The sequence below is a fragment of the Sus scrofa genome, chromosome 13 (genome assembly GCF_054392235.1).
Source record: "Sus scrofa isolate SSC_HxYL_T2T_F1_AM1 chromosome 13, Sscrofa_HxYL_maternal_Yorkshire_Landrace_v2.0, whole genome shotgun sequence".
NCBI classification, from domain to species: Eukaryota; Metazoa; Chordata; class Mammalia; order Artiodactyla; family Suidae; genus Sus; species Sus scrofa.
In genome coordinates this window covers 131,016,162-131,039,953 of record NC_139395.1, presented here as the reverse complement: position 1 = coordinate 131,039,953, position 23,792 = coordinate 131,016,162, and the positions used below count along the sequence as shown (strand labels likewise).

The 23,792-nt window shown below is 36.6% G+C and overlaps 2 protein-coding genes across 26 annotated transcripts in view; one reads left to right on the top strand and one right to left on the bottom strand.

Annotated features, from left to right (window-relative positions):
* LOC106505750 (uncharacterized) overlaps window positions 1-15,844 on the top strand; it is a 742,696-nt gene extending 726,852 nt beyond the window's left edge. For 4 of the 9 annotated variants that reach the window (XR_014824346.1, XR_014824350.1, XR_014824343.1 and 1 more), the window contains one exon: window positions 480-4,230. Coding sequence is in view for 1 of the 9 variants with exons in the window: in XM_084990364.1 (XP_084846490.1) it covers window positions 480-644; window positions 10,916-11,023 (273 nt within the window). In the remaining 8 variants the exon portion in view is untranslated. Of the gene's footprint in view, window positions 1-479; window positions 4,231-10,915 lie in introns of those variants that run through there. The other 5 variants (XR_014824355.1, XM_084990364.1, XR_014824353.1 and 2 more) reach the window with 4 other exon arrangements.
* The window catches only part of LOC106505748 (uncharacterized), a 1,225,997-nt gene that overhangs the window by 372,102 nt on the left and 830,103 nt on the right, over window positions 1-23,792 (bottom strand). For 10 of the 17 annotated variants that reach the window (XR_014824369.1, XR_014824361.1, XR_014824368.1 and 7 more), the window contains one exon: window positions 6,635-6,799. The gene's annotated coding sequence lies outside the window, so the exon portion shown is untranslated. Of the gene's footprint in view, window positions 1-4,328; window positions 5,067-6,475; window positions 6,800-23,792 lie in introns of those variants that run through there. The other 7 variants (XR_014824356.1, XR_014824359.1, XR_014824358.1 and 4 more) reach the window with 4 other exon arrangements.

The following is a 23,792-nucleotide window of genomic DNA, read 5'->3' as shown; positions in this document are numbered from 1 at the left end:
ATTAAGACTCTGTGAAGCAACCTTGGAGAAATATCCAAAAATCTGTTGGCTATTTGGGTGTAGAGTGGTTTGAGACAATGGTTTGAGGTACAGGGTTGGGGTTCTGTGAGTAAATGAGATGAATGGTTCATTTGATTAATGGGCCTGTTTTTAGGTAAACTATAGTTTGTGCATATTCACCAAACATTTCTATAGGAATCTTTTTGTAACTCAAATTGTAATGAAAAGAGAAATTATCCTTTACAAAATAACCCAATACCATTCATTCTTGGCTCTCTCCTTTGAAAACAGCATAACTCAGAGGTAATATTAGTACCAAAAAAAGGATCAGTTTTGTCTCCTTTGGGAGAATAGGGTAAGAAATTTTAACAGCTGTTTCTCTGGTGATGAGCAAGATCACACTTAGGTTTTCACTGTTTTCTCATGAGTATTAACTGGTGTGTATTTGCACATTCCATGTCCCTATGTATATATTTTAGGAACACGCAGAGTCTCAGAGAACAAGATTTTACAAATGTATGCACACCTGGAAATACATCCATTCAACCTTGTGGAATAGTGGAAAGAGCTCTGGACAACATGGAAGAACAAACTGTATTCACTTTCTGGATCTTCCCCTTCCTAGATTTGTGAGTTGGAGCAAGGTACCTTTCTGTGACTTCATTATCCTCATATGTAAGCTGAGGGGTTTAGATTTGCAGAACATGTTCTTTTTCAGCTCAAGACTGTTTCTCTTCTATGCAAAATCAAGTATCTGAGTGCATGTTATACAGCAATGTACCCATGAGAATCAATTCACCATGTATTTGCTATCTACTGTATTTAGATATTAGAAATATAAAAACAAACAAGAAAACTATCTCTTTTTAAGAACCTCACAGTCCAGTGAAGACATTTCAATAACTAGTTACAAATGAATATGATAATTGAAATAAATTAGTTCTATACCAGGCACTATGAAAACAGAAATAAGGGAGAAACTCAGTGAGTCTGTGGGATGTAGTTGTTTCTCAGAAGAAGGGATACATGAACTGAGTCCAAAAAAGGTGACAAGTTATTTAGACAAATGCACATTAGAGGCTTGAGAGTAGAAATACAGAGTGAAACTATATCAAATGCAAAAGTGTTCAAGAATCGTTTGTACTTAGATAACCACAAGCACCTTTGGATGATAATTGTTCAATGTGTGTGTGGTGACATGGTGGCCTGCCCAAGAGACTAGGGAGTCAGGAAGCATCAATTCAAGAATGGCCTTTATACTAAGGAGTTTAGACTTCATCATATAGTTGGAGTTTAACTCCAACTTTATTGGATATATTATCCATAAGTAAAATTCTTAAGCATACTATTATACATTTTTTTTAATTATTTTTTTAAGAATTTAGGAAAGCACTAGAGACAAATGTGTAGAAATCAAAAATCTTCAAAAATGGCAATTAGACAATATGATGGAAGAAGAACCCTATTTAAATATCAAAATAGCAACAAAATATATAAGAATAGTTTGAACAAGAAGTGTGCAAGCTCTGATTGAAGAAATAATTCTAAAATGTTTTTGGGACTCAAAACAAAAGATGTTGGCAAATGGTAAGATGTGCTTCCTTGTTGAATAAAAAGATTCAACATAGCAATTCCCTTAAGTTAACCATTTCCTCAATGAAAATGCCAATAAAATGTTTTTTATATAGTATTTTATTTTGGTAAAAACATTAATCATGAGAGCTACCCTCTTTAAAAACGTTTAAGTGTACAATACAATATTGCTGACTATAGGTGCAATACTGTACAGCAGATATCTGGAACTTATTCATCTTGTTTAAATGAAACTTTATTACCTGTTAATTAGTAACCTTCACATTCTCCTCCCCCAAGTCCTTGGAAACCATCATTCCACTCTTCAATTCTATGGATACAACTATTTTATATATTTCAGATAAGTGGAATCCTGTATCTGTCTTTCTGTGATTGACATTTCACTTAGACTAATATCTTAGGAGTTCACCCATACTGTTACATATTGAGAATTTCCTTCCTTTTTAAGGATGAAAAAATACTCTATTATATATATGTTATTATATATATATGCCGCATTTTATCTATTCATTGTTGATGGGCATTTAGGTTGGTTCCACATCTTGGTTGTTAACACAAGGTGCTAGAATCTCTTTGAGATCCTGATTTCAATTCTTCTGGACGAATACCAGAAGTAGGATTGCTGGATCATAGGGTAAAATTTTTACTTTTAATTTTCTGAGGAAATTCCATACTGTTCTTCATGGGGGCTACACCATTTTGCATTCCTATCAAATTCGTGCAAGGTCCAATTTTTCCATATCCTTGCCAAGCCTTGTACTATTTTTTTAACTAACAACCATCCTGATAGATGTGAGGTCATATCTCATTGTGTTTTTGATTTGATTTTTCATGATGAATAGTGGCATTAAGTTTGTTTTCCTATACCTGTTAACTATATGTATTTGGAGAAATGTCTAACTTCTTAGCCAATTTTGAATCAGATTATTAGTTCTTTTGCTATTGAGTTGTATGGTTCCTTATACATTTTAGAGATTAATTTCTTACCAGATATATGGATTACAAATATTTTCTATTATTCCATAAGTTGCCTTTTTACTCTGTTGATTATTTTTTACTGTGCATAAATTTTTTAAGTTAATATGGGTACACACTTCTTTATTTTTTCTTTTGTTGCTTGTGTTTTTGGTGTGATATCCATGAAATTATTGCTAAGCCCAGTGTCATGTGATATACCACTTAACAATAACAGAATAATGGATAAAAGTCACATGATAATCCTAACAAATGCATAAAAAGCATTTGACAAAATTTTAATACCCTTTCATGATAAAACTCTCAATAATCCAGAAATAGAAAAAAGTGCTTCAATATAATAAAAAACATATATGAAAAGCCCACAGCTAACATCACACTCAGTGATGAAAAACTTAAAAGTTTTTCTCTAAGATTATGAACAAAGAATGGATGCCCACTTCTTTCAACACTGTCGCGAGACATTTCTACAATATTTTCTTAGCCTCTTTGCTAAAAACTCTATCTTGTCTTGCTTTACTTTACCCCATCTTGCTGCTTGAAAAACAGTCACAGTGATGGTGAATGACTTAAGCTTAAGAACAAAGACCTAAAGGCATAAGGTATTCATAGGGTCAGCTGAAAGAGGACTTAATGCGTTGGTCTAGGCACGCTGGACCTGTGCAGATTGGCACGCCATTTGCACAGCATGATATGTCCTCTTAAGAATAAAAGAGGAGCCCCACGGCCCCAAGGGGTTTTTAGCTGGATATGCATTAGCAAAGAAGAACCGAGGTGCAAACCTAGGCATGCAGGGTTGCTGCAGATAGGCACCTCGTCTGCAGAAGCACAATGGTGATTCTTTAGGTACTATGCATAGATAGCTGACGCCAAGCTTCCTCAAATGCTAATGATTGTTAAATGCCTAAAGGTCAGAGTAAAAGCTTAATCAGCAACTGGCTATGTGACCTTTAAAATAACTTAAAAAAACTATATCCTGCACCTACAACCCCCTTCTCACTTGACATAATCCTAAAAAACACAATAAAAGCAGTGTGGTTTCTTAAGGCGGTGCTCTTGGTCCCTGAGACCTTGAGTCCCCCAGTTCCCACCTTTACTTAAGATAAATGTCTCTATGTCTTGTTTTATGTTAACTTTTTTCCTTAAGTTTCACAGCACTCATTCTTCAGCCCCATCCTGCTGAGCTGGTCTCGGCACAACACAATATTAGAAGTCCTAGCCAGAAAAATTATTTTTTATTTTAGTTTTTATTTTTATTTTTTGTCTTTTTGCCTTTTTTTTTCTCTAGGGCCACTTCCTACGGCATACGGAGGTTCCCAGGCTATTGTTTTTTATTTGTTTATTTATTTATTTTTTTGTGCCTAGCCAGAAAAATTAGACAAGGAAAAGAAAAAAAGACATCCAAACTGGAAAGGAAGAAGTAAATTTTTCTTGATTGTAGGCAGTACAATCACATATGTATGTGTGTATATCTATCTATCTATACACATATAGCCTCCATAAGAATAGTGTTTAAAACTAATAAATACATTTAATCAAGTTGCAAGATAAAAAAAAAATCAATATATGAAAATCAGTTGCATCTCTATACACTAACAACAAAGCACCTTGAAAGGAAATTAGGATGACAATTCCATTTAAAATAGCATCAAAAAGAATAAATTACTTAGGGATAAACAACTATGGAGGCAAAACGCTTCTATAATAAAAAGTACAAAACACTGATACGAGAAATTAAAGACCACAAACAAATGAAAACCTGTATTCATGGTTTGTAAGATTTAATATTGTTAAAATGTCCATGTTGCCCAAAGCAATCTACAAATTCAACACAACACATTCCATATCAAAATCCCAATGACATTTCTAAATCTATATGAACCCACAAAATATATGAATAGCTCAAACAATCTTGAAAGAGAACAAGCCTGGAGGCATCATATTTCCTTATTTTGAAATACACTACAAAGCTACCATAATCAAATTAGTATATACTGGCATAAAGACCAACATACAAACCAGTGGAACCAAACAGAGAGCCCAGAAATAAATGTGTGCCCATGTGGTCAACTGGTTTTTGTCAAGAGTACAAAATGGGGAAAAGATAGTCTCTTCAACAAACGGTGTTGGAAATCTGGAAATTTACATGCAAAAAAGAGTGACACTAGACCTCATGTTACAACATATACAAAAATCAATTCAAAATGGATAACAGACTTAAATGGAAGACCTGAAATTCTAAAACTCCTAGTGAAAAACTATGGAAAAAAAAGCTTTACAACATTGGTTCTGAAAAACTTTTGAACATATTATATACATTTTAAAATTACTGTAGTAGTCAAGCTTCTTCAGAGAGACAGAACCAAAAGGATACACACACACACACACACACACACACACACACTCGAGAGAGAGAGAGAGGGAGAGAGAGAGAGAGAGAGAGAGATTTATTTTTAGGAATTGACTCACATGATTGTGGAGGCTGGCAAGTCCAAAATCTGCAGGGTAGACTGTAAGTTAGATACTAGCAACGATTTGATATTTTAGCAACCTTTAGCAACCTGCTGGCAAAATTCTCCCTCCTTTGGGAGAAGTCAGTCTTTATCTTGAAGCTTTCAACTGATTGATAGAGGCCCACCCACAATATGAAGGGTAATCTGCTTTACTACAAATCTATTGATTTAGATGTTTATATTATTTTATTGTGTTTTTTAGGGCCACACTTGCGGCATATGGAAGTTCCCAGGCTAGGGGTTGAATTGGAGCTACAGCTGCTGGCCTATACCACAGCCACAGCAACTCAGGATCTGAGCCACATCTGTGACCTACACTACAGCTCCCCACTGAGCAAGGCCAGGGATCCAACCTGTACCCTCGTGGTTACTAGTTGGAGGCATTTCCACTGAGCCACAATGGGTACTCCCCTAGATGTTAATTTGATCTAAAAAAATATCTTCAGAGTAACATTCATACATTTTTGATCAAATATCTGGGCACTGTGGCCTAGCCAGAGACACACTTAAAATTAACCATCACTCATATGTATTACTTTACTTTACTACTATATCACATACATTATTTATTTATATTTATTTATTTAATACTTTTAAATATATTCAAAATAATTGTTAAAATAAAATTAAAAAAAAAATGGTATTTTCTTCTTAGCTCCCAGTGAATACTTTTATGTTCCCTAAACTGTATGCACCCCACAGGAGAATGGAGAACCATTATATGGAAAGGTAATAAAATTAGATATGTGTAACTGTAATCTCTTTCATAGCAGAGTAGATAGAGGAATGAGGTCAGGTTAGATTTGAGGCAGAGATTGTAGTCAAGAGGTAACAATGGGGCAGAATAGAGAAGTTTGATGTCTGACCCCAGGTTGTGGCAGTAGTGATAAAATAAATGAATATTATAAGTTAGAACCAATAGGGTGACTGATCAGGGATGGGGGTTGAAGATAATGAGGAGTCTTAGGTGACTGCCAGGACTTTGTCCCTTAGGTGGATAGACTGGGGTTGTGACTGAATCCCCATTTACTGGGTTTAATTCTGGGCATGTTGAATTTGAGTACCTTTGTTCATCCATGAGGGGCTACTCTTTTGGCACTGAGAGATAAAGGCTTTGAATGCAAGTTTCAGATTCGATATGGGAGACACAGAGCAAATGTAGTGACAATGGAAAAGGAGGGATGAGATTGGAGTCATAAGAAATACCAACGCTTAAAATTATGTTGTATTTTAAAACTGGCTACCATTTATTCAGGGTTTATCATGTGCAAGGCACTGTGCTAAATGCGTTGCATATATTATCTTACTAATCTTTAAAACAATACTGAGTGAGAAAAGAATTATCATCCTCCTTTTTATAGACCAAGAAACTGAAGCTTAGAAAAATTAACTCACCCAGGGTCAAAGTCAGCAAGAAGAAGAAGAGCTCGAATTCAGGCTCAGGTTCAGCCCAACTCCAAGCATCAGCCCAGCTCCAGGCAGGTCCTTAATCACTAGGTGATATTGTCACTCATTTAAAGAGCAAATTGAAAAAGAAAGCAAAAGTGCTATACCTCTCACCAGGCACGCAGAGAGCTTGGCGGGAAGAGATGGAGGGGCTTTGTCCTTTAGCAGGATACTTTTTTTGTATTCAAACGTTGTGGAGAGGATTGTTAGAAGCCCAGTCTTTGGAGCCAGGTAGATTTCCATCAAATATTTATTTGACTTAATTTCTTGAACTGTAAAACAGAGATAAAAGTAGTGTCATATATTTGTTACTAGAATTAAATTCCGTAACATATATACAGTGCCTGTTAAATAAATTATAATTTTTGTTATCGTTTTTCATATTGACCTATGAAAAAGAAAGATAATGACCTTTAGGATAGAGCAGAAAATTATCAAGACTAAAATGAACACTATATTACCTCAAAGAGATTATTCCAAAAAGTTCATTATATACATTGAAAATGATCTGTTTATTTAAAGGTGCTTATTCCAATAAACCCTTTTCTTTGTGGTTTTAAAAAATTACATGTATTGGCAGTGAACAGCTGAGTAGTCTCTTCAAGCTTGCATAGATTCAAAAGCAGATTTTCACCCTCTAAACTAATTGAAAACAAAGTCTGAAAAATCATAAAGGCAAATGGAAGTGAAAACTCTCTAAGTATTTAAACAACCTTTCCAGACCCCTAAATAGCATTCAAAAAGTACCCTTAGAATGAATCAAAACAATATGATTGCTTGGGATTTCTGTGTATGTAAATATGGACTCGGCCCTGAAGGACTGGATGGTTATCAAGTATTTCTCTTGTGTATGTTCCCTGGCTCCAACCCTGGGAACTGCTGTGATGTCTGGGTGGACCACAGCTGTGTAACATCCCCAGGCCTATACAGGAGAAAGAATGTTCTCCCTCTCACTCCATCTGATGTTTGCTAATGAGGTCCAGAGGTGTGATTCCACAGAGCCCATCCTTCTCGTAGAGGAGGGACATTAGGTACAATGATAAATTGCCCAAACTCAAGCTAAATGATTAAAGTATATTAAGTCATAAGTGGTTAAGCAAACAAACAAAAAGCATACACATTATAGCTGACATCAGAGTACCTTTTTTTCCAGGATTTTTCTGATGGAATAGCAACCCACCCATCAGCTTTTTGCTAAGGAAACTTCCACTTGTGATAATTAACAAAATATTTATCTACAAGGATTAGATGGATGTCCAGTGTATAATTTTTTGTTAAGTGGTGAATTTGTTAAGTCTTTTCTTAACTATGGTGAAATTAATGTCCTTTTTAACACTTGCTAAATCTGTATGTTTTTTGTTTAAATACAATGGAGCAATTCAGCAAGGTATTAGAAGATTTCATCTAGTGAGGATAAAAGCTAATGCCGTCTAGAAAGCATGGCTTAAAATTTCTTGAAGCCTTGTTTACCATTCTGCCTAAATTATGCAGGCAGAGCTTATAAACTATTAGGGTCTTTAGATCCTTAGATTGGAAACATTTTCAGATTTAGAAAAGCTTCCTTGTTTGATTTGAACTTTTCACTTTAAAATAATTAAGGGGAATAGGAACATAATCCTCTCACTAATGTGTTTTTTTCCTCAGTGAAGGCTGAGGAATTTAGCATAAAGATGCAATCTGGAAAAAAAATTAAAAAATGAAAAGGAAAAACTTTCTCCCCTTTCACTTAATGCCTAATAACAAAATTGCAAAATACAGAACTTAATATTTAGTGACATCTTGTATTGGACTATGTCAACTCTCCCAGAGACAATGCATTGCTGCAAGTAACCTTGAAACAAATCTTCCCTGTAATATTGAAAGATATTCTTTTGCCATGCTTCATTGTTAGCAGTATCCCAGCAGTCATCTTCATCTCACCTCCATCCAGGTAAACAAAACAAACAAAAGAGCTATTCCTCTTTGAATGGTATTTTGCTTGTTCTCTGTTTCAGCATCCTACAATAGCAACATTAATAACACCTTAAATGATTTTAAGAGCGCCTTGTGGTTTCAGGAGTTCCCACTGTGGCTCATTAGTATGGAACACAACTAGTATCCATGAGGATGCAGGTTCAGTCCCTGTCCTCACTCAGTGGGTTAAGGATCAGGCATTGTCATGAGCTGTGGTGTCAGCTGCAGATGTGGCTTGGATCTGGCATTGTTGTGGCTGTGGCAGAGGCCAGCAGCTGCAGCTCTGATTCCATGGCTAGCCTGGAACTTCCATATGCCACAGGTATATGGGGAAAAAAAAAAAAAAAGACTGCCTTTTATATCATTGCAATTCTGAAAAAAAATGAGCTTTGAGAGAAAACGTTCACCTTGGATTTTATATGGAATGTTCATCCCTGAGCTAATCTTCATTATCTGTTTCTTTGAAACCACAAGGCAGTCTTTTTTTTTTTTTTCCCCATATACCTGTGGCATATGGAAGTTCCAGGCTAGCCATGGAATCAGAGCTGCAGCTGCTGGCCTCTGCCACAGCCACAACAATGCCAGATCCAAGCCACATCTGCAGCTGACACCACAGCTCATGACAATGCCTGATCCTTAACCCACTGAGTGAGGACAGGGACTGAACCTGCATCCTCATGGATACTAGTTGTGTTCCATACTAATGAGCCACAGTGGGAACTCCTGAAACCACAAGGCGCTCTTAAAATCATTTAAGGTGTTATTAATGTTGCTATTGTAGGATGCTGAAATTTTTCAGCTTGCTCATACATAGATTTCTTAAAAACAAAAATGTGCAAATGTCATAGCTTTGCTGCCTCAGCTATCACTGCCTCAGCTATCACTGCCCTTTACTTCCAAGAAGTATAATATTATATAGCAAAATTATTGATATCCAAATAAACTGCCATTAGATACTCCATTACTTGGGCTAATGTAGATTTCCACTGGTCATATTGCTCTGTGATAAGCAGATGTAATTATTTCCAAATAAAATTCTTTCTAGAATATAGGTTTTTCAGGAGTTCCCATCATGGCGCAGTGGTTAACGAATCCGACTAGGAACCATGAGGTTGCGGGTTCGGTCCCTGCCCTTGCTCAGTGGGTTAACGATCCGGCGTTGCTGTGAGCTGTGGTGTAGGTCGCAGACGCGGCTCGGATCCCGCGTTGCTGTGGCTCTGGCGTAGGCCGGTGGCTACAGCTCGGATTGGACCCCTAGCCGGGGAACCTCCATATGCCGCGGGAGCGGCCCAAGAAATAGCAGCAACAACAACAACAAAAGACAAAAAAAAAAAAAAAAAAAAGAAAGAAACCTGCAGCTCTGATTTGACCCCTAGCCTGGGAACCTCCGTCTGTCGCGACTGCAGCCCTAAAAGGACAAAAGGCAAAAGACAAAAAAAAAAAAAAAGAATATAGGTTTTGGTCCTTGTATTTTAACCACTATCAACCAAGCATAAAATCACTACAGATTTGTAAAGTCAAGTGTGGCTAATATTTCTGCTGTAAATGAAAATGAGTTTGAAAATGTAGGGAGAGCCATAATTATGCTTAATTCAGTTAATGTACTTCCCAAATAAAGCTATCTATCTCAAATTGTTATATATACCTTTACCCTTTGTTTTAAGACAGCAGTTTAGAGTAAAAATGGAGCAAAAAGCCTAGTGCACTGCATCCTGAATGCATTTCAGGTCATTATTTTTATGAATAGAAAATGTGAAGGTCATTTCACCCTGTAAGGACAACAATTGCTCTAAGTTCAAAGCTATGGGGATATTGGTGAATCTGTTTCGCCCAAGGAAGTTCCGGATAGGAAAGAGAGGTGATAAAACAAATGGTCCTTCCTCATTTAAATTCCTGACTGAGTAAATACTACCACATTACTATCTCTGAATAATTAACTTCCATACACTGTGCCAAAAATGATGCACTATGTTTGAAATGCATCTTTTCAATAAATACTCCTTGAAAGAAACCACCACAGAAATCATGACAGCTGTCATTGCACTAAACTTTTACTTACTCAAATCACTTTCTGAAAACCATCATTAGAATCAAATTAAAATAAAGCTGAGGTTTTCTGAATAAAACTGTCAAAGAAGATAAAAGTTTTTACATTGACAGTAAAGCAAATGATTTTTTCCACTCTGTTGAGGTTGCATAATAGTGCAGTATATCTGAATGACTTATGGTCCATTAATGACAGATTAACAGCTGGAGGAAGGGAGATCTTTCCAAGAATAGTTTTCAAACGAATGAAACTTCAGGCCCAGAGGCAATGGGAAAGTGTGGGGAGCAAGATGTGGGTGGAGGAGTCTTATAAGATCAGACTTTCATAATTCATTAAAATCACTGAAAATGACAGAGTGTGATCTGAAATAAATTTTCCATATTCACAGGGGGAAGAGGTCATAGTCAATTCTAAGTCCTTGAAGATGACTGCAGGGGGTAGAGAGCCAATCAGAGTTTATCTGCACAGCATACCTGGAAGAAATAAACCTTGCTAAGATAAAACTTAGTGAAGGATTCTTCTACCTACACAGTTTTACTCACCAGCTCTCTTTTGATATAATGAAAATACCAAACACATTGCAAAACCAAGAGGAGGAGGGGAGTGGGCATGCATGGGGGTGTGTTAATACTAACAAAGTGTTTTATATGTAAAATTGATTTATTTAGGAAGTCTAGTCTCACAATCTGGACTGAGAATTATAATGTATATTTCAGAAAAAAATGTATAAAATAAATTCTACAAAAATACCATTGATAGCTTTTCTACGTTGTCCTTTTGTGTAGCCCAACTTTAATTTTTTGTCACAAAAGCAATTCATGCTTTCATAGCTATTACAGAAAACCAGTAAAACAAATGTAGAAGAAAGTAAAAGTCACTCCACAGTAATATTCACATTTAAATTTTAATACACTTTCTTCCATCATGCAATATATTTATTCATAATATGTTTTTTCAATAAAAGAAAATTATGTTGAATGTACATCACATTATGTCATGAGCAGAGTAGCCATTTAGCCTTGATTGTGAAATCAGTGGTCTATTTTAAGATACATTCAACAGGTTTTGTAATCTATTATGGCTACTGGACCAAAGTATATTTATCTTTATAGCTGGCCAGCACTGGACTTGTGTACTCAGTACTCATTAAATATACTATCAGTAATTGTGATGGTGGTATATATTTTAAGTGCTGAAGAGTGTGACGCTACCTAAAAGCCTAAAGCAAATGGAGAAAGGTTACAGAATATGTCTCTTACAGGAAGAACAGTTGGAAATATTTCCTTATGAAATTTTAGGCTTTATGATACTACTTAAGTACTTAGGAATCATACCTGTCTCAGTTAAATCAAGCCATCAAGAAATAAAGAGCCTCTTCTTTGTGCTCTTGAGAGTTGGTGCATTAACTTAAATGCTTACTATAGTTTATTGTTAAAATAATAAATATTATGATAATCTCTAGTTCCACAGCCCTAGCACAACACTTTTTAAAATTTCACTTTCCTATCCACTTAAAATGCAAAATTTATACAAACTTTGTAGAGAAACATAAATCTATGGATTCAGTTTTTAAAATTTTACATTATATGGTACAATTTTACCATTTTATTTAATCTTCAAAATACTAATCTTAATATATGCATAATACTACATAAGACAGAAGCATCATAATTTAATCATTCCCCTTTTTTGAAATACTTAGATTGTTTTAAATGTTTAAATTTTGTGTTTTATTGATAAATTTTGTCCTATCTTACATCTTTAGCTTATTTTTTGATTAATATGTGACTCTAGAAAGCCATATTGTTGCTTTTTATGTTTAATAATTTCTCTTGATATATGAAGAGCATTTTTCCCTAAAAGCATTCATTTCTTAAGCCTGAAGAGATTACTTTAGTTAAATCTATTATTTTTTCCACATTGTTGTCTCTACCAGTAGTTCTTATTTTTCACAAAATTATGTTTCCAGGGCTCCACCTTCCATAGCTGTCTTTTTGTTTTGCATTTTAGTGTGTTCTGTTGTGTTTATAGTTATGTTGTATATCATTGTTTTACTGTTTTATTATATATCATATTTCTAACAAATACTAAATTGAACAATGATCTCAGTTGTTCAGTTGCCATTTTCACCATTGATCTCATTTAATGTTTGTCTTATTAATTAGGATAGACTAGTTTATGCTGCGGTAGCGAACACCAAAATTCCAGTTGATTAAAATAACAAAATTTATTTCTTGCCCACGGTGCACAACTGTCTTGGGTTATCAGTGGGGTCTTGCTCATTGTACCTACACAAGGACTCATTAACAGATCTGCAAGCATTGCCAGTTTTGTGCTAAAGGAAAACGTGAGTTTTGCAAGGTATGTCATTGTCACTTAAATGCTCGAGCCCAAGTAATACATCTTCTGAGCAAAATTCATAGGCCCATACTAGTTATATGCCATCACCCATGTACAAAAAGTAGAAACACAGTCCTACTGAGGGTACAGGACTGTGGAGAACTGAAAATATCTGACAAATAGTACTAGCCAATTGCCACAATTCTAGTGGCACTCTCTTTATTGCCACAAGATAAGATAACCTCTGTTTTCCAAAATTTTCCATTTACATAAAAAAAAAGGAATTTAAGGGTAGAGTTTTACCTCACTTATTTTGATTCTTTTGCCTTTTTATTCTGTGTTTGAAAGTGTCTTTTTCTATGTTTGTTTTTGTTGTGGAAAGCTTTATACTTTCTGTTCCTTCATACTTCCATGTGATTAAGTTGCTAATCTTTCCAAAGTAGACCAGATGGAGAATTGCTTTAAAGCATTGTCCTAGCAATATGACTGTTCTCTGGCTCAGTGAGCTTTTTTGATCTTGAGCTGGAAATTAGGCTTTCCCCACCACCACACTCCCCCACCATGAGGCTCTTCATATCGCAATAGTTTATTTAATAATTTGGTGTCAGAGTGAGTTCTGACGAAGAATAAGGTATAGAGGAGATATTTGTCCAACTCAATAAGCTCATTTTACAGACTCATGTTCTTCCTGGACTTAGAGTTAAGAAGTAGTTCACAGGGAGAGTTTATTTCTATCTCAGCCAACATGGGGGCCAAGATATTGACACACAGAAGTATTTAACTCAGAGACCAGAGGTCAATTCAACTGAATGTCTATATGGGAAGAGAGAATTATTTGAATTTTGAGTCAGAGATGGTTGCAAAAAGTAATCACTTTCTATCGCTGAGGTAAGCTATAGGAATTCCTTTTAATACCTATAAAATGTCTTTGTGTTATATTATTTCCAATAATGACTTTTATTTGGGCAATTCAAATAATTTCGTAATATTTTGAGGAGTTTTCCTTTTATTCAAATCAAATATGTTGCTGAAATTTAATTATTTTACTTTAAATAGCTTGAATGTTAATCACAGCTTGTCATTGGAAAGAGACTAAATGTAGTGTTTAAAATTGAGTTTCCAAGTTATACAAATGTAGGTTCAGATTTTTAACTCTGTTATTAACTAACTGTGTGATCTTGGGTAGTAGCTTAAGTGATTCTCAAACCTTGTTTGGGTTTTTTTTGGTTGGTTTGTTCGTTTTCTTTTTTTCATTTGGAAGAAGCAGATGATGATAATACTACATAACTCGTAGGATTGTTTGGAGGATTCACTTTAAAACATTTACCATAGTTCTATCCACTAGTAGGCCTTGAGAAAATGGACAGTTTTGAGCTTAGAGGATGGAGATGATATGAACAAATATAAGAATATGGGAAAACACAGCATGTATTTCAGGTTGATTGGCACTGTGTATACATGAGGGCAGGGCAGCTATCTACAGTTGTGCACAGCACAAAAAAAAAATCTCAGACCAAAGGGAGAGACTGAAAGCAAGGCCATATTTTTCTGTACAGCCCTACTCCTTGCCCAGAAGAAGCACGTTTTTCTTTACATACTAGGAGCACTTTAGGGGTGGCCTGAGTAAGTATGAATAAAATAACAAATTTGACTAAAAAGTATACATGTGACCTTAATCCTAAACAGGGAGTATAGCATTTCATAGGGCACTCACTATATATTTACAGGAGATGCCTGACTCTTCACTTTGCCATCATTTGTGCTGTATTTGCTTTTCTTGCCAGGACCATCTCAAAGATTGATTTTACATGTTTGACCTTGATGGTTTAGCTGAGACTTGTTGGTTGGATGACCAGTTGCTTCAAGTCAGAGCCTCTCCTTTCTTACCAAATTGTGCTGAAAGAGGAGTGGAGAAAGGGGAGGAAAAAGCCATCAGAGGGAGGAGTAGAACTATATAACATGATGCTGGAAGCTGCCTCTAAAAAGCTTATTAGACTCTCTGGTCTATACACATGTTTTCAGTACTTCTTCCACCTGCTACCCTAAGAGGCTACAGGTTTCTCAACAGCAAAGATCCTTAAATGTTTGCATTTACTCTATGATATGCAGCACATAGAGCTGCCAGAGAAGGCTCTGTAGCTGCAGAAGGAATGGAACACCTCTTCTGCATTGCCTCTTCTAGTCCTATTCTTTCCAGTTCTCTTTTTTAACTGGTAGATGGGAAGGAGGAGAGCAGTTTGTATCAGACAATAAGGGATTCTAATAAGAATCCATATCATGGATCTGTAAAATAAAACCAAGATTATCTCATCTATCTTCATATAATTACAATTTATTAAATTTTGAGTATGTTCCAGGTGCTTTACATACATTATCTTAAATCCTTACAACAACACTGTAAAGTGGTTATTTTTATCTCTGTTCTATAGATAAGAAAACTGTAGTGAGACAAGTTAATTCACTTATTCAAATATACAGAGCTAATAAGAAATAGGGTCAGGATAAATCCCAGTGCTGTCTGACTCTGTAGCTCATGTTCTTTTCCTTTCTTCCTCTGTGTGTCTTAAATTACTTTCTTAATGACACAATGAAATGCATGCATGTGTTCTCACCAATACAAAATATATATAATTAATGCAGAAATCTCTCTTACATCACTTCCCTCTTCCAATACCCAGTCCTAATAGCTTTTCCGGTGGGGACCAGTTTTGAGAATTGTGTCAATATATTTACATATATACAGAAATATATCTAACTATGCATTGTTCTATATGATGCTTTTTAATGTAATAATATATTTAAAAATCATCTTTCAATATCAGTACCTTCATACCTATACTTTTTTATAGTAGTTAAATAATATTTAAATTTATACATGCTACCTTATCCTGTTTTCTTTTTATCCATTTCCTTGCAATGTGCTTATTCTGTATCCCTGTTTTTTATCTAAGTAAACATAAACTGAGAATAATATTTGGAGTAATTTCAAAGATCTCTGATTTTTTCACTACTTAATCCTTATTTTATGGATAAACATGAAATTATTGGAAATTCTGCTTCTATTTGCTACAGTAATGTGATTATATGGGTATCAGTCTGTGTTTGGTCAAATATGGTGCTTTTTTCTCTCACAATATGGACTTTCCTCAAATGTCTGCTTTTTCTTGACTCTTTGACATTTTGGCCCATCCCTCATTTTACCCTTAAAAGTACAATGCTGCAGCTCCTTTTACAGCTGAGGAAACCAAGAACAAGAGAGAATAAATGACCATCAAGGGCATGGAGCTATTTAGTGCTGGAACTGGTAATAAATCCATTTTTCTGCTGACCCCAGGCCCAGCGCCCTTTCTAAAACATGACACAATAGTAACTGGAACTAGTATTTAGAAGCTTTAACTTATTTGTAAGTTATCTATTCTTTCTCTTCACATTTCATATCTAGCTTCCAGTCACACTGGTTTAGCTGAAAAAGTCTGACATGCTATGTGTCCTTGGTAGACAACTCTGAGGAAAGCTCACTTATCCCTGAATTTAATTTGGAATAACATCTTCTGGGAGAATCTAGTACTTGGACATGTTCAATAAATCCTCATTAATAAAAACTGCGAACATCATGGGTCCTTAGGAAAAAATCTAACCCAACTCTTTATTTTATAAATTCATTTAACACCACGTATTGTGAATGTAATTTCTAAACGCTCATAAATGCTAATATATGTTCAAGCACACTTTCAAATAGCATCTGGGAAACTAAAGCCAGGAATGATTAATTCACTTGAAAAATCTCACATTAATGGTGACGAGAGCACCAGAGCCCAAGTCTCCAGTGCTAAACATCCAAATTATTTGCCATTGTGCTATTCTACACAACCAGTAAAATACAGGATAGTCCAACCCACCTATAATATGTGCTAAGCTGCATTGATTATCATTATAGCTCATAGAAATAAAGACAGTACTAGTTGTGAAATGTAAAATGCATTTCTACCTCTTAAAGCTTAAGACTTTTATTTAGTTTGCTTTCAAATTTCTAATCACAGATACATACCAATGTTTTGCCACAGCTCCAGTGGCCTTGATTTATTTGCAAATCTCTCAATCTTTTTTCCCTCTCATATGAAAATAATTCTTAAAGTCACATTATGTGTTCCTGAAACTAGCATTTGTATTCAAGTTCAGTAAATCACACTTGTCAACATTTTGTGACTATTCCTTCTGAATCCTGTTGAATGCTTGATTTTACCTTATAACCCTTAACAGATAAATGTGTTCTAACAGGGCTATTCAAGGATATTATTGTTCTGGATTAAAAGGGCAGAATATTTTTAGTGCATCACAAGGTACCTTGATCTCCTGATCAGGGACAGCATTTATTGATCATGCATCTTCATTAGCACAGAGGATAAACCCATGTAATGGAAAGGGTGCTGGATTTGCCACAGATGCCCTGGGTTTGGTTGCCCTGCTATTCTTGGCTTCCTCAAAGTCTTGGCTTATGAATCTTAAAAATGGGGCAATAATATCCATTTCCTCTGGGTTGTTTTAAGATTTAATTAAAATAATGCATGTGAGAGTACTCTGACACATATAAGGAGTTTAATAAAGCTAATTTCCTCTCCAGTTTACTTAATGTTTGCTATTCTCAAAACCATTCTTTCCCAATTATGTAATAACTGGCTTTGACAGCAGTAACAGAGCCATACACAGTGCTCACACTCTTTCCCTGAAGGCCAGCTTTCTCCATTAGTATCTGAGCCTGGCAAATCAAAATCCTTCCTAAAATCTCCTAAGTGACTTCAAAATCCCTGTGTGCATTAGTCTGGATCACTTGAGTGAATCTTGCACATTTAATTAAACCTGTTATTTCTGGAAACAAAAACAAAACATTTACAAAGGAATGGCTGAGAGAAACCATTGCTTTTCCAGTACTGTGACATGTGAATAATTTAAGAAATCTTTTAAAGCCATGCTTTATTTTAATTGGTTTCTGAATCCATTCATTTTCAGACTGTGCTTTTATTATCTTCATCTACCATTGCCTTTTGGCACTTCTCTTTAAGGATGTATGTTGTCCTTAAAAAAGGGACTAGACGGGAATTAACTTGCTTCTGACCATATCCATTTATCCACTTGAAGATCACTGTGGCAAACTATGAAAAATGTGCTAGTTTTGAAAAATGATAAAGCTCCTTGGATCGAAGAGGTGCTTATCCTCTCACAAGAATCTATTTGTTCTGTTTTTCTTGGCAGTTAGGGCTGGATTCTTCAAAGGAAGATGCAGATTCCATTTTCTTTATCCTTCCTACTCTGAAAATAATGTCTTGCTTCTGCAAAAATGGAAGGGTTTTGGATGAAAAGTCCTTTCCTATTTGCACTGCAAATAAAAAAATACAACCCCATTGTAAATTGCGTTAACCTCCTTTCGACAATCTAAACCTCAAGAGGAAAGATATGCTGACTATTATGTGTACATTATGCGTGCTGTGCACAGGTGTGTTCATAAGGAGGCTGTGCATTTGATCTCCTCTTCCATTCCTTAGTCCTTCCCTAAGCATTACTGGCATGTAGAAAATGGAATCTGTCTAATCTGCTCCAACTGAGTTAAATCCATCAAATATATTTCACTTTGAATTTTAATTGGATCAGAACCCTTCTCTTAGTAATTTATCTTTTCCATCCTCTTGGGTTACATTACATCCTTTGCAGTCCAAGATTATGCCTTTGTTTTGATTTGGGTAAATATGATGCCAAATGCTACTGCTCTCCAAATACATGGCTTCTCAAACTCCAGGTGACACAGGTCAGTTTCCCCCAAGAATTCTTTCATCATGTTCCATTCCCATGGTGATATGGAACCCTTCTACATGATTTGAGACAGAGAAGAACGAGGAAATAAAGGAGCAGTGCTAGAACATTCACATTAGACGGTCAACTCTATTTTAGAAATGACCTCTTGTTATCTACAGCCCTCTTGTATCTGGGCTGGAGGTAGATGATGGTGTTAAGGTCACAATATATGGTTTTTGACTACCTCCTAGAAATTCTCTCTCTCTCTCTTTCTCTCTCTCTCTCTCTATATATATATATGGCCTATCCTCTCATTAAGATGTGGGGTTTTATCATCTATTGCCATTAACTTTGGGATCTCAAATGAGACTAGGAGAAGCCCCATTAACATTTTGTAACTCATGTATAACTTTAATATTATGAAACTAAATTTTAAGAGAGAAAATTTCTATATGAGTAAAAAAAAAATGAAGAATGGTAAAAGACTTTGGTAGAAATTTCCATTGTGGCACAACTATGAGATGAACTGTAGAGTATTTTTCCCTTTTGCTTTGATTAAAAGTGCAATTTCACATGAAATCGTGTGATATTTCATCTTCAGTTTCCAAGGAGGCTCTGTGGAGACCGTCGTTAACCAGTGTGGTCAGGCGAACCAGCAGCTTCCCTGATTAGTTTCTCCTGCTGGGCAGTGTAGACAAAACCTCAATCACAGGACATTCCAGAGAGCTCGAGTGTCCATGCTCCAACTGTGCTACCTAAAGAACTGTCAAAAGTTTGTAAATATTTTGCAGTTCCTTAGAAAAAAGTGTTTGCCTTCTGAGAAACAGCAGAGAGAGCCTATCCCTGCAGCTAAAGCCCTGGTTCTCAGTGGATTGGGGCTGCTTATTTTCAGTTGTTTCATCTCTCTGATTAGTATATTTCCTTCTTATCTCTGTGTGGTTTACGCTAAAGAATATTTTTCTTCTGATACATTATCTTCCTCCTAGAATGTGCAGAAAAATATCACTGATTACCCTTGATTGATTCATTCATGACCTTAGGACTAAAAACCCAGGCCATGAATAGGAGAAATAAACCTGAATATGCCTTGGGGGATGGGGAGGAATCAAGTATTACTTCTCACTGTTTTAGGAGTTGCTCATCTTCATTTTCTATTCTCCTCCCATTCCCAGCTCCTATTGCTAAATCAAAAAAGAAACTTGGCCATTATTACATTAATCAAGTTCATTCCTACCATCTTGCCATTTTAACATGTTTTGTCCCATTTTTTTTTTCTCCCAGATGGTAGGTTTGAGTCTTTCTGAGAAGAATGACTAGCAACTTCAGAGGCTTAAAATGTGCATCCACCAAACAAAGCTATCTGTAAATACATTGTTTGTTTTGAGCAAACCTTCTGTTATGGTTCTATTTGATTAACAAGAATAATCAAACATCTAAATAAAAATCATTGCCTGTTACCGCTGGAGAGTGTCCAACTAGTCATAGACAGCTCGAAAGGCTGGCAAAAGGCAATATGCATTGTGCTGGGGGACATCCAGGGCAGCATGCAGGGACCTGTGTGCCATCTGCCCCCACCCTTCTGCTCGGATCCCAGTCCAATCATTTTAATCTCTTTTGAGCCAAGAGATGGGATTTAACTGCAGCTCCTAATTTCATAAACTACAGACAATCTCTTCATGAGAAGGCCAGCTTTCTGAGACACCTTGAGGAACTCCTGGCTCTTTGGCACAAAGAAGCCTCCCCAAACTGCATATTCCATAAAGGGTTGAGTATGTTTCTCTATGTTTTACTTTTCCACACCATGCGAGAAGTTGAAACCTTTCAAGTGATAATGTTTATGTTCCCCATGCACAGCGCAGGAAGATATCATGTGCTAATTGATTGTTGCCTTAGAGTAAAGCAGGCCCACTGAGAAGACAGCCCTTTTATGATATTTGTAGAGCTGCATTTACCAGGAAGCAAAGTTCAGCAGAAAAAGCCCCATCTGAAACCGTCTCTTCACAAAATAAGAAACATTTCTGACACCCCATTTAATGACAACATTCAAATGTTTCTTTTCCATCTTTATTTCCCCTCCAAGGTTTAGCTTATTGGCTCATTATGCGCCTGGAACATGAAGGATGACAAGGAGAAGGAATTCTGTCTCAGCAGATTCAGAGCCCAGCCCCCACTTTCTGAGCCCTCTTCCCTTCCTCCTTCTCTCCTGCCTTCTCTCCTCTTCCCCCAGCTCTCCCGCCTCCCGATGCAGATCTCTTTCTGCTGCCTGGCAACCGCTCCACAGGCAATGTCACACAGGATTGCTTATTACAGCTTCGGAGAAATAAACAGGAGGGGAAAAATTCTTGCTGTTAACATTAGAACTGTTATGTACAAATGTACCAAAGCCAGGTCATTCCAGGAGTGATATTATAGTAGAATTTTGCACCATGGTGCCTAGTCTTCCCTTACATGGGTAGAGAGGTAGGTGAGGGAAAATAAAAGGGGAGTCTTTAGATGGGTTTTAGCCAATAATATATCAAATATATCCATTCTCTTGGCATAGACCTCATATATAACTATTTCTGAGCTTTAAGAACTTGAACAAGAAATTTTACAGTTGTCATTTTGAAAAGTGCAGTGTGCATATGAAAAGCAAAGTTCTATTGCGTATCATTATAATCTCAGCTCATAATGATTGCGTAGGTAGTTTTAACAAAACATAAGGGCATTGCATCTAGTATTTTAGAACCGAGTCAGGACCTGTCTTTTCTTCAGTACAGTTTATTTGCTAATTTGTGAGCCTTTTGTTCTTTTAAATATTCACTTATGCATTGCCTCCCGTAACTGGCAATGATAGAGGACATGCTTTTTATCCAGCACAGGATACAATGGTGAGCTGAAGAGACCTGGTGGCCTCCCAGGTATCACACTATCACATCTAATGCTGACAATTAGTTAAAGCATTATGAAGAAATGCTCAAGGATAAAGGGGAAAGGGGATGAAAAAACGGAAAGTCTTGTTCCACTGCATTCAAGGTTCTATGCTTCTCTGCACCAAGCATAGTTCTATATCAGGATTTCCTTTGGTGTCCTATCTATTTAGCCAGGCAGTGGAAGGAAGCAGGTTTCTTCCCTACTCAGTTTCCTGAGTATGATATCTGGAGAGCATAAACACTATTTGAAGTATATCCAATACAGAAACCTAAACTCTTTATATAAAGTCCCTTCATATTCCAGGTCTCTAGCCTTGTTGGTCTAAGTCATTGAAAGGAGTGAGACTGACATTTTCTTGGGCAAGTTAACTGTAAACAGTAACTAAGACCCCCAGCTTTGACCAGCTCTTGTCCACAAATCAGTCTTAAAGGCATGGGTGTCCCTAATGTAAATCACTGTATTCCAGAAAGTATAGGGAATCTTATACATAGTGAGATCATATCATATCTTGATAGAGGACAAGGGTGGTGTCAGGATTTCTAGAGGGGCTAATTATTGGCAATAAGTACTTGTCCCAGGTATAGATAAGGAAAATCGTTATGGAATCATGGGTTTGATATTGGAACCAGTGACTATCGCTAAGGAAAATACTACCAAGAGCTGGGAAAAAGTGTAGCTAAAGTTCAACAGCTGGAGTTCTAAGGTAGGCTCAGTTTTCAGAGGGAGAATAGTTGAGAAGAAAGAAGCAGTCAGATGTCCAGGCAGACAGACTGACCAATCACTGCCAGGGCAGATGTAAGTCCTCAGCCTGATACCCCTATCACCAGCTAGACCAGGATATTTCGCCTCTAGGACCAAGGGGTACAATCTCAGCACCTCTGATTATGTATAGCTCCTCCTCACTTCTAGAATTCAGCAATTTGGTGACTAGATGGGACTTTGCTTGGAGGGTGGGGCTTTTGGCACCCCCAGCTCATGGTGGTGGGCACACTGGTAATTAGCAGGCAGAGAAAGGAAGCAAAGCTGACTGCTAGTGCTGAGTCCTGGCAGCCTGTTCAAGCACAGGTTTTGATCAGACAGACCTAGCTTTAAATCCCAGGCCCGATATTTAGATTCTATGACCTTCGGAAAATAACTCAAGTTCCTCCAGCCTCAGTTTCCTTCTCTGCAAACTTTCAATGAATGCCAGCAATAACTCTGATTAAAATTACCATTACCCTTTGAAGGACCAAAAACAGATAATCAGGAAATTTTCTGCCATAATATGAAAATGACAGTAAGTGTTATTAATAACATGAAGATGGAATGTTCTCAAGAACTGAAATTGCAGAATATATGTTAAGCTGAAAAAAATCCCCAACTCCCTGTTTGCCTATTACATCACAATATGTGTGCCTGATGCAAATATCCATGACCTCATCTTATTGGCTAAAACTCTTAGTCCAGTCCTTACTCTACATGGCCTGGGAACTAAGGGTGAAAGGAGGCTTGCTGACCATAACAGGGGTCTCCACTCCATACTGTTACAGCATATTTCTTACCCATCATCTGCGATGTGCATAATTCTGGTCTCATTGTTACCATCTGGGCAGGTTTAACCCACCTCTGTACTTTACTGATTGCCCTAGGTGAGGCTGACCCAGGTAGGTTTTTGTGTCATTTTTGGTTTTGGCCATGCCCACAGCATGCAGAAGTTCCAGAGCCAGGGATGGAACCCACATCACAGCAGTGACCTGAGCCACAACAGTGACAACACAGGATCCTTAACCCACTAAGTCACCAGGGAACTCCTGACCTAGGCAATTTTTGGACTCCAGTTCCATTTAGGAAAATCTCTGCTCCCATCCTAAGCTTTTCCTGTCCCCTTCTAATCGTCTTCCTGGTCTTCTGGCGTCTTTGCTATATCTCTGCTTCCCTCCTATGTGCTCGGCTTAGTCTTGACAACAGAATGTCAACAAGTTTTTAATTTCAATTTACTAATCCCCTGGGCTTCCTCATGGTTGACAGATATCTCATATGACTTAGCTGTGGTCTTAGCTGAACTCAGCATCAGGCACTTAATCTGTTAAAGGTAAGTCAGACCAGTATGTATCTATTTTTCTCAAAGTTATGAAATAAATTACAAAACTTGAAGCTCAGTATTTCTTAAAGCAGTTCAAGGAGAAGCTGCATCAAGTCACCTGGGGCTGTTTTTTTTTTTTTTTTTTTTTTTTTTTGAACAAATC